This window comes from Thalassophryne amazonica, chromosome 23 (genome assembly GCF_902500255.1).
Source record: "Thalassophryne amazonica chromosome 23, fThaAma1.1, whole genome shotgun sequence".
Classification (NCBI taxonomy): domain Eukaryota; kingdom Metazoa; phylum Chordata; class Actinopteri; order Batrachoidiformes; family Batrachoididae; genus Thalassophryne; species Thalassophryne amazonica.
This window is the reverse complement of record NC_047125.1, coordinates 29,352,996-29,364,058: the sequence shown is the minus strand read 5'-3', so window position 1 is coordinate 29,364,058 and position 11,063 is coordinate 29,352,996. Positions and strand designations below refer to the sequence as shown.

General features: G+C 44.2%; 1 protein-coding gene across 1 annotated transcript in view; it reads left to right on the top strand.

Annotated features, from left to right (window-relative positions):
• Window positions 1-428: 428 nt before the first annotated feature.
• Window positions 429-11,063, top strand: part of LOC117505292 (cytochrome P450 26B1) — a 38,834-nt gene continuing 28,199 nt past the window's right edge. Inside the window, exon 1 of the mRNA XM_034164923.1 lies at window positions 429-1,460. Coding sequence (XP_034020814.1) covers window positions 1,257-1,460 — 204 coding nt within the window. The 5' untranslated portion in view covers window positions 429-1,256. The remainder of the gene's footprint in view (window positions 1,461-11,063) is intronic.

Sequence of the window (11,063 nt, the reverse complement as noted above, 5' to 3'; positions counted from 1 at the left end):
CGTGTGGCTGAGGTGGGCGGGGCAAGTCCGGTCAGACGGGCACACTGATGACGCGCAGAGAGCTGCGAACCTCTCTCATACAGTGACACACTCAAAAACTCAACTCTGAATAAATACATGGATAAAAATAAGAGCGGCTGTCTGTGCACGCTCCGTGCACGGAGACAGAACTCCCCCCCGCCCGCCCTCTCGGTTTGGCGCGGCGCCAGCTGCAGCACGCTCCAAACCTGCGCTCCTCTTGCGCCGCTCGCTGCTCAGTTTACACCTCCCCTCACTCCGAGGGGGGAGGGCGAAAGGGAGGAGGAGGAGGAGAGGGGGGGGGGAGTCCCCGACTCCCAGAGGGGCGGGGAGGGAGGGCGACGGGAGCCCTTGGCCGCCTATTCGCCTTCCAGTTGCCTCCGCACTATATAAACACTGAGTGGCGCTCCTGGCTTCGCGCGCACACACTGTTTACGCACGCATCCACACACGCACAGACGGAGAGAGAGAGAGAGAGAGAAAAGAGTGGAGGACACAGCGACAGAGGTGTAGAAGGAGGACGGCGGCTGCTCCTCAGCATCTCCGCGGAACTTCAAAGTGACATTTTTGTTTGAAATTTTGCTATAAATTATTATTATTATTATTATTTTACCGGTTTTGGAATTGGCGCGATTCCTGGAAGAATTTGGTTCGTTTTTGCCTTTTATTCCCCCAGATTTAAGACATTTTTTATTTCTATATTTAATTTTAACTCAGTAACACCCAAAAAAAAGAGAAGAAAAAATTCCAAAAATGAGATTCCAAACAGCGCAGTCCCCACTCAGGTGTGATTCTGGTCCACAGCGCTTAAATCCGTCAATTTAAGAGCGTTTTCGTCACTTTTTGCTATTTCACAAACTGAGCGGACGCAGCTCACCTGTTGCACTTTTTTCTTTTTTCTTTTTTGTAAATGCACAGAAGCGCCACTTTTTGCGCGTTTTAAGAAGTCTACCTGTGCGTTCCAAACACTTCATTCATTCTGTGAAAAGAAAAAAAAAAATCCACACACGCACACACACACACCGCCTCTCCTCCGGGGCGCTTTAGCCGCGTGCGTAAAAGAAAGCTGCGCTTTTACGCAAAAACGAAACAACTCTTTTTTTAACATTAAAAACATCCAGACGGTCCAGATTTATTGCAGTCAAGTATACTTCTGCGCCTCTTTATCAGAGAGGGAGAGAGACAGAGGGGGAAAAAGTCGCGCAGAGCTCCGAGAGACCCGCCGGCTCTCCATCATCATGCTGTTCGACACCTTCGACCTGGTCTCGGCTTTGGCCACGCTGGCCGCCTGCCTGGTGTCCATGGTTCTGCTGCTCGTCGTCTCCCAGCAGCTGTGGCAGCTCAGATGGACGGCGACCCGGGATAAGAACTGTAAGCTGCCCATGCCCAAAGGATCCATGGGATTCCCCTTCATCGGCGAGACGTGCCACTGGCTCCTGCAGGTAAGCGCGCGCTCCGGGCGGGGAGGGGAGCGGCGCCGCGCTCCGGGAGCTGCTTCTCTTACTTTTTTTCTTTTTTTTAAACACATTTTCCACTCTGCCTGTCTGACTTCATTCAGTGTCTCGCGTTCGTGCTGCACAGCACGCACCGTCTACAGTTATTTGGAGAGATTGCGTCACTTGTGTTAAGATTGGTATTAACGCGCCAATCAGCTGCTGTCGGTGCAAAAAACTCAAGTGGAAACTGTCGAATTGTGCGTTCAACTTTAAATTATTTATGGCTCCCCGCTCGGTGGTGCCGCAGAGATCAAATTAAGTTTTACAAACCATCTCTGAATATGTGGGTTATTCGTGCCATGTGCGCGCCTGGCACGGGCACTCCGCGCGCGCTTCAGTTTTGATGAGCCGGAGGAGCAGCGGCAGTCTGACGATCAGACCAGGCGCTCAGCCAGGCGCGTCCCGGTCCGGGTCTGACAGCGCGGGGGGGTCGAGCAAAAGTCAAGCTGACGGGCTATCGGTCAGATCTGATAGTGTGTGTATGTGTGTGTCTGCGCGCAACAGCCACACAGGCTGCACACACTGAAAGAGATTCTGAAAGTGACAGGAGAAAGAAAAGTTAAAAGAAAACGATGAATGGGGGGAAAAAGTGACACCAGACTCATCCAGGGTGGAAGAGAGTCCAAAGAGATCCCTGCATGCTGCATGACCCAAATCCTGGAAAAAAAAAGAAAAAAACAAAAAAAACAGGTGATTTTGTTCTGCAACTTGACTGAGGTTTGGAAAAAAAAAGTTTTAAAGCCTCTCTGGGCATGAGGGAGGACATTCAGATCATTTGGCAGAAATGCTTCACTCCTCCTCTGGAATTGTTCCGATTCAGTTTTTCTCTCGATACCAAAAGACTGTTATTGTCTGATGCTAAGCACATGAGCCAGTGGATATAAAACTGCTCTAAAAAAGTTGTGTGTGGAAAAGCTCTTTCTACCAGAAAGAGAAAAATAAAATGCATTAATTTTTTTTATGTATGATCCAAGACAGTGATCTCAAACTCAGATGGTGTGAGGTGAACCGCAGGTTTATCTGTCACCTCTTGAATATTCAAAGGGTTAAAATAAAAATCCTTACTTGAGAAAGACATATCAGTCACAATAAATATTAATAATAAAAAGATTTTTTTTAAAAGTCAAACTGTCTGAAACCAGTCAACCATTCAGAATTCTGCTGCTCCAAATGAGCCAAATGCAAAATTAAAAATCTATTCTGACCCTCAGTTGTATAGTTTCTCCAGAATTAAAAAAAAATGTTAGTCTTGCGTAACTATCTCACAAATTGGATCACGCCCTCAAATCAGGAGTGTGACACCACTGGTGTGAAGTGACCAACAATCACAATTTTTTTAATGCTAACAACAAAAGAAGATGTGAAACATCAGTTTAAGTTGATGTCATTCAACTGTAATCAAAACTTGAACCAACTTGGACTGTTTAGGCACATTTATGGCAAATAAGGATAAAATTACAGAAAGAAAAAAAAAAAACAGTCAATATCGGCTATCAGTATCGGTGCATCAATGTTTGCGACCCAACTGTCTGGACTTGAGAAAAAATTTTCATTTTCAACAAATATATTCGATGAAAGTCAGTCTTCTACTCTGAAAATGCCACAATCTGTGCTGAGGGACTGTTTGAAGAACGAGACGCAGACCAAAAAGGAATGTGGACTAAAAATGAGGGGAAAGGAATTATCAGCCATTAGTTTTCCATGACCGTGCCTGGATGCACGTGAATACTGCTACTAACCAGCAGCTGTCAGTGCGAACTGATGGCTCCCAGGAGCCTGCCGATGGAAAGAGGTGGGGGGGGGAGCAAAAAATAAAGAAAGTGAAGAGGAGGCGGGGGTAAAGAAAGAGGGAACCCCCCCCCCCAAAAAAAAAGTGAAGCGAGAAGGGGAAAAACAAAAAACAAACAAAAAAAAAGCAGGGGCTTGACGAGCAAAGGCAAGTTGGCCTCGTGCGGAGCTTGAACTCATGGTGCTCCTCTCCGTTACATCTGACACCGCGCGAGACGCGTTCCTGGAATGCAACTGAGGACCAAAGCCAAGTTTATGGTGAGGGAGAGCATGTCAGTCAGACGGAGGACTAAAAGGCTGTGTGTGTGCACACGTAGCAGGACCAAATGAGTCCAACAGCAAACCTGGGACTGACCACAGGGAACGCCAGGATTAGAGGAAAGTGTAGATCCCAGAGATGGGAGCCAAGTGACCATCTGCTTTAGGAAAGGAATAGATGGGGATCGAAGCCGATTCTTCCCGCCCTCATGCTTGATTTTGTTTTGAAAACCAAAACAACTTCAGCGACAGATGTTTGGTTTCAGGACAAAACATGACTGTGATGAACAGCATCGCTGCACGAGTGAAAATAACACAGGCACATTTACAACAAAGAAAATGATTCACAAAGTGCACAGTCTTAGATATAAATCTTCTTGGTGTTACCTTCAATATTTTGGCCTACAAAGACATTTTTACCACTTTTATGCAGCATTTGTTCCAGCAACACATGTTGTAGTTCCACTTGCCCACCAGAAGATGGAGTACTGAACAATCAGACTTTCAGACATAAACACTTTGTGATACAAAATTGGATCAAACCTACAAAATCACTGCCATACAACGAACGAGCCACAGCCGTACCATAAACCTTCAAACTCTGAGTGACACTTCCTCACAGGAAAAGTGAACAAAAAGCCCCTCAGATTCTCAGAGGTGCTGCATTTTTCTGTTTTGAAACCAATGTTTTTATCTTATTTTCTGGTAAAAGGTGTTCCACTGGGCACATTAATACTGCTCACATCACTGTATTTAACATTAAAGCTGCATTCACATGTTGACAGCATGCCGCACACAGTAAATCGCATAGTTTACCGTTTTCATGTCGCAGCAGCATCAGTGAAAGTTGAGCAGTTTTGAAGTTCAACGCCATGTTTTCCTATGGAGAGGTCAGTTTGCTTGACACAGATCAGCACAAGTCAGGACAGATTGGTTATACTTTTATTGATTCTGAACACATATAAAATTTTCAGAAGGTTGGCAGGGCTCCTGACCAGCTCGGCTACCATGTGCTCAGGTCCGGGCGATCCAGTGGAGTCTCAGTGTAACTCAGCATCAGATTTTCACAAGATAACCTGATTTATTGAGTACAGAGTGTACACCCAGTTTGTCTGGAGACAGATCAGGTACGGGTCAGGCCGAGGTGGCCGGGAGTCCACCAAACTCCAGAAAAAAAAACACTTTCCCCGACTTTTGCTAAGCGGTGAGTCTGCTCGGGAGGACTCGGCGTTGTTGTTACAGCCGAGGTGCACCGAGTTGTAAGTCGGCATGAAGTAGCGCAAAATGGCACAAAGCGTTTCCACGTGCGAGAGCTGCCTTTAAAAAAAAAAAAATCAGCTTGTTCTGATTTTTGCAGCTGCAAGGACAAAGTAGATGCTCAATTCTTTTCAACAACGGTCAGAGACGGACCTGGTTTTGTCTCGCAAATGTCGATTCTCACAATCAGAGATTCTTGTTTCAATATAACACGGTGCAAAACACTTCAAACACAGTTGCATCATTATTTCCCGCCGAATGAATTCTGCAAAAATATCTAAAGTTCCCGGCTGAAAGGCAAAGTTAAACTGATCAACTGTTCAGCACTTTAAAGTTTCTCAATACACACATTAGCAAAATTACTTTTTTGCTCACAATTTCAGCAAATAAGATCATTTTCACGCTAGCTACATGCTAGCTTAAACAGGCCAAGTTAACAAGTTTTGCAGCTAGCGCAGTCACGACGTGGACAATGAGGGAACGTACTTATACGGAATAATCTATAAAATCTAAAACTCTGATACTTGCAACATTATGATGACAACTTGTGACAGAGCCGCTGTGTGAGTTTGTGGATTGGATGTTCAAAACAAAATATCATCGCGGAAGACCATCTAAAATTTGGCCTCCGCTGGGAAATGTTGAAGAATTGGAACAAATCTCCACAAAACACACCAAAACCAATGTCAAAAAAAGCTAATGAACCTTGGATCTTAATGATCGGCTCGAGTCTGACCTAGAAAACCGTTAACCTCTGAGGTGGATCTGGACGGGAGACTGTTTGCGACTAATTGAGCCCGTTTTCCAGGGTAACAATCTGGACTCCAGCTTGTTTTCTGGGCTGCAATAAGAGATTTAAATGATGTCCTGAGGTGGCAGCAAATGCATCACGTTTCTCTGGATTGCAACAGCTTGGCAAGAAACTTTTGCAAAACCTATTTTCTCCTCCTTTAAAATTTCCTGCAGCTTTCCTACACAAACATTTCTCTGTAAAAGTATATGTACGGAGAGTAAAATTTAACCTTTACGCTCGGGCAGCAGCGGCATGGTTTTTTTTTTTCTTCTTCTTCATGGGTCCCTTTTAAAAGGCGCTGCAGTTAGAAACAGTTTTATGGTGGCACTGCCAAAGTCCTGTCTGCTCTCATTAGGACCTGCAGCTTTCTGAGGGGACGGTGCCAAGAGGGAGCGCTACCGAGCAGACACATACACACAGAGGCCGACACGGCCCGCGGTCATTTATACTCCAAAGTAAAAACACATTAGTTATGCAACCACACATGCAGACACAGCAGCCTATACACGTCTCATACAGGTGTGTGTGTGTGTGTGTGTGTGTGTGTGTGTGCACCAAACCACCGTTTATGCACAAAAACACATTTGCAAACATTCTAATTTTAACCATTTCTAATAACGGCGGGATGTTGCAGAACAACAGCACACACCCTTGTGATTTGGCGCTAACTGAGCAGGTTAGCTCTAACATCCATATGTTGTGGTGCAGAACTGCAGTCCAGTCTTTTGGCACAATGCAACGACGGCAACACCAGAACTCAACTCAACTTGGCTCAACTAGAAATGAGTTTTTAAGCAGTTTGGCCCAAATGTGGCTGCTTTGCCTCTGCTGACTGACAGACGTCTGTCTGGGTGACTCCGCCCACTTACGACTACACCCAGACTGTGACCGTCCCTGTCTGAAGGAGGCAGCACAATGACTGTGAATATAATGCAGATCATCTAAAAGTGGCCGTGGGTCAAATTCAACCGCAGTCACGGGTCATTTAGAAATGATTTTTTTTTAACACTGACAGACAGGAGGTTGAATTAATGAATCCATTTTACAGCCTGTTGTGAAAACATTAGGTCTTACCTGGAAGAGGAACTATTACATTTTACGAAAATTGGCTTATTAATACATTAGCTTACAGTTTGGGGGGGAATTAATGATTTTTCATCCGATTTTACACAAACTTCCTCATTGTGTCTGTTTAAAACTTGTTAAAACTAATAAATGTAACCTCCCTGGCAGCGGTAAAAATGCAAATAACCCCTGTAGGGACTCCTATATTTACTTTAACTACTATTTCATTGCGCACAGTGTGAACCCAACATATTTCATGTTTCTTCTGGTCAACCTCATCCATTCCTGTATCTCAGGCCTGCAACACATTAAAAAAAAGCTCAGACGAGGGGCAATTTAAGGCTAGTAATGAGGTTACAAAAATAAAATTTAAATGATATGATATGTGATGTGAACAGGTGACTGTAATCATGATTTGGTATAAAAGCAGTATCCTTGAAAGCCTAAGTGTTTGAGGAGCAAAGATGGGTAGATGATCTTTAGTTTGTTCACAACTGCGTGACAAAATTGAAATGTTTAAAAGCAATGTTCCAAAAAAGAATTACTGGAAGGAATTTGCCTATTTCTCCCTCTAGAGTACATTCATATCATTACATGATTCAAGGAGTCTGACGGAATTTCAGTGCCTGAAGAACAAGCCTAAACTGAACACCGGTAATCTTCAATCCCTCAAATGACACAGCATCAAAATTCATTATTCATCAATAGCTGATATAACCACATGGACAAGGGGGATTATTCTGGAAGAGATCCATCAAACAGCACTACAATACAGAGTTATGTTCACAAATGCCACTTACAACTTTACTGTGCAAAAAAGAAGCCTCATGTTAACCTTAACTAGAAATGGTTTCTAGATCTCTGGGCCCCAACAGTGAAGAATTCTGAAAAAAAAAAAAAAAAATGCAACAATGCCAACCCCGTACTGTTGCACACCTTAAGAGATGTTTGCAGGAAGAACGGGACAAAAGAATACCTGAAACGTTTTATCGTTTGACATCCTCAACACCAAAATGTGTGTTAAGTGTTGTGAGACGGAACCTCAACTTTTTTTGGAATGTGTTGCAGGCCTTAAATGCAGGAATGGACGTATATTAGCAAAAGCAATTAAGCTGAGCACACAAAACATGAGGTATCGACTTCATAATGTCTGCAATGGAACAGAAATGAAAGTAAATCCAAGAATCACTTTTTTTTTCATTTTCCACATCATCTCAACTTCTGATTCAGGACTGGACTCCTCACTTTCTGTCTCGCTTTTGACTTCTTTTCTGACACCTGTTCTACGGTCTCCTGCATTTTCACTTTGTCTCTTGCAACAACAACAACGTTTGGTAAGAGCAAACAAACGCCATCAGATATCAGACGAAATGTTAAATAATGTCATTTTGTGCAAAGGTCGTAAGCTAGCACATGCTTCTGGTTTAGTGAGCACATTAAATTCTGGACAGATGACATTCATACTGTGTTGTCTGTCAGAGAAGCTTTAAAGTTTGTGACTTTAATTTTGCTGCCTTGCTTTGCGTTTTTTTTCCTCCTTTTTTCTTGCATTGTTGAGTTTAATAAACTAAGAAAATATCCAGGACACTCAAAATCATCTTTGCATTGAAACGACTCACCAGTATGAGTCCTCCTTGGTTCAAATTTTTATTTATAAAAAAATAAATAAATAAATAAATGTGTTTTCTTTTGGTGGCTTCTTTGATTGTTCACACGATCACTTGAAAATTAATAAATACAAATTTCACAATGTGGTGTAAAGGTTGAATCTGCCCTGTTTTAGCTGTCGGAGCCATAATATTGTAAGATTGGCAGTTTTAAAAAATAACAAAAATGAAAATATGGACTACAACATATCGACTGTGATCCATGTAAGGGGGTGGAGCTCGAAATTATGTGGGGAAAAGAAAAACAAAAAGACATATTAGGGCGAACCTTTTAAAAAAGCAAATATTTTTTACCTTTACATTACAGGATGGTGAAGGTACAATCTTCTACTCATAACTCTACATTGTTGCTTTGAACTGCTCATGTTATATCTCCACCCTGTAGTTTTTCTCTGGGTCATGTCTTTATTGTTCGTGGTGCTACCTTCGGTCCTGGATAGCAACCACGCGGGTCGAGAAGCAGCGCATCTCTGCCTCTCAAAAGTAACCATCCATTTGTCACAGCCATGAGTGTGTTCTTTCCACTGGGGTCTTCAACGCTGAGGCGGCTGCATGTGGAAATGTGCCACATGGACAAAATGTGGTAGCCGACATTCCCTCACAATGCAAGTGACTTCTTCTCACTGGACCTTTAGCACAAAGTTGCAAAAAGTCACTGAAATATTCCTAATTCAAAGCCGTTGGGGTTTTTGTTTTCACCCTCCAAACAGAAAAGAAAAGTCACTTTTCACGTCCAAACTTTGGCTAAAACCTGAGCACTTGAGGACATCTGAACACCTTTATGGAGCCTTCTTCTTCTTCTTTCTAAGACGTGGGGTCTTTGTTGTTTTTGGAGGATTGTGCCTTTTAACAGCTCAGACAGAGCGGGAACTGTGCGGTCTGATGGGCCGCAGTCCGCTCATCTATAGTTGGTTCCATTACTGCGGTCCAGCCCGCCGTGTGCTGCATAGCTGTGGTTACGCAGCACTGAGTGGAAGCCTGCGCACACTTAGACACGGCGCAAATGGAAACATGTGCACATACGTGCACAGAGTCATCCAACATGAAGCGGTCTCACATGTACAGTGCACCGAGGTATAGTTAACATGCAGCGCTCAGATCAAATTACCGAGCTAATTTTGCTCTTTTGTGCCGTTTGATGCTGCGAGACTGGCGGCTGGGTAGCGGGCGGAGTTTGTGCCGGGGGAGCGATACATAGTTCATTGAGCGGGCATAAGGGTCCGTCTTTTGTGTGTATGCGTGCTGGGAAACACGGTTAACATTCAAAGCAGGACCCTTGGACCTCCGAGGACTCTTCGTGCTTCGAACTCCGTGTCTTCTGCTCATCTCTTCTGTTTTGTCCCATTTGATAATCTTGTTAATTTTGTTGTTGCTGAATAAGCAAGACGCTCCTTTGGATGCCTACCGTCCAATTCATTTGACCCAAAATCAATCTGTTTGTCATCTTTGATTCCATTCCCGTTTGTTTCTAGCCAAGCCAACAATTTAAGCGACGGATCCTGTTGTTTACTGGCTGTAAAGCGTTTTAATCAGGATAAATTACAGAAAATCTAATATTTTTAGGTTTAAACATTTTAACACGTGGATAAACCGATTTTAAGGCGCTTTCACTTCACGATAAACAGGTTTCAAACCAGATCGCGCTTGTGGATCGATTCAGAAAGAGCAAGTAAAACAGAGACAAACTGGCTTAAACGAGATGAAAATATATCCGGATTTTGGACGGTTGCTCAGTCAAATTGAGCAATTTGAATAATAATGTCTCTGTCAGGTCTCCAGAATTATCCTCAACATTCACAGGTGTAACTTAATTAGCTAACTGACGCTAATCAGTAATCGCAGCCTTAAATAAAATCAGCTACTACAAGACGTGAAATAAAAACTGCTTTTTCTTTCTCCATCCGCTCCTGCCTTCTTCATCCTCCTCCTCTTCCTCCTGTAGAGATTAGCAGGAGGTGCTGGCAGTGTTCACCCTTGCCCCCTCTTTCACCCCGGGAACACACCGCCCCCTCCCCTGTTGAACAGCACTCTCGTCCTGGCTGAGTGTAGAAGGCAAAGTTAAGATCGCTCGCTCCCTCCTTAATGTGTGTATGTGTATGTGTGTGTGTGTGCGCGTGCGACAGGCAGAGTGGTCCATGTCCAGGTGCACATGCTTAAAAGCAAGCGTGCTGCTTTAGCTACATGTATGTAAGCGAGGACGAGTGCTGAAGTCCGTGTGTGTGTGTGTGTGTGTGTGCGTGTGTGTCGGGGTATTAGCCGGGGTCCCGGGGTGACCGCTTAGAGAGTTCTGAACAACCATAATCTCCCTTTCTATAATGTCCCCGGGTCAGGGGCCAACACTCTCTCTCCCTCTCTTTCACGTTTTTTGGCTGAACTATCCGTAGCCCCTTTCCTTAATCCGTCCCTTTGAGCCGAGCGCCCTTCCCAACTCTCCAGCTCCTCTGCCACGCTTGCCGCTCCTTTCTCTCTTTTCATTTTTGGCGCCTTGCTCTCTCGCACTTTTTTTTCCCGTGTTCCCTTCTCTTCCTTCGCTCTCTGTGTCACCCCTTCTCTCCATTCCTTGTCTCTTATTCCTTCCCTGCCTCGCTCGTTCCGTCTCTCTCTGATGCGGCGGCGTGACAGCAAATGGACGGGTGCATTGTCAAGTCAAGGACCTATCACAGCATTCACACAGAATAAACTGGTTCACTGGTATCGCAGCCACATGACTGACAACATAAA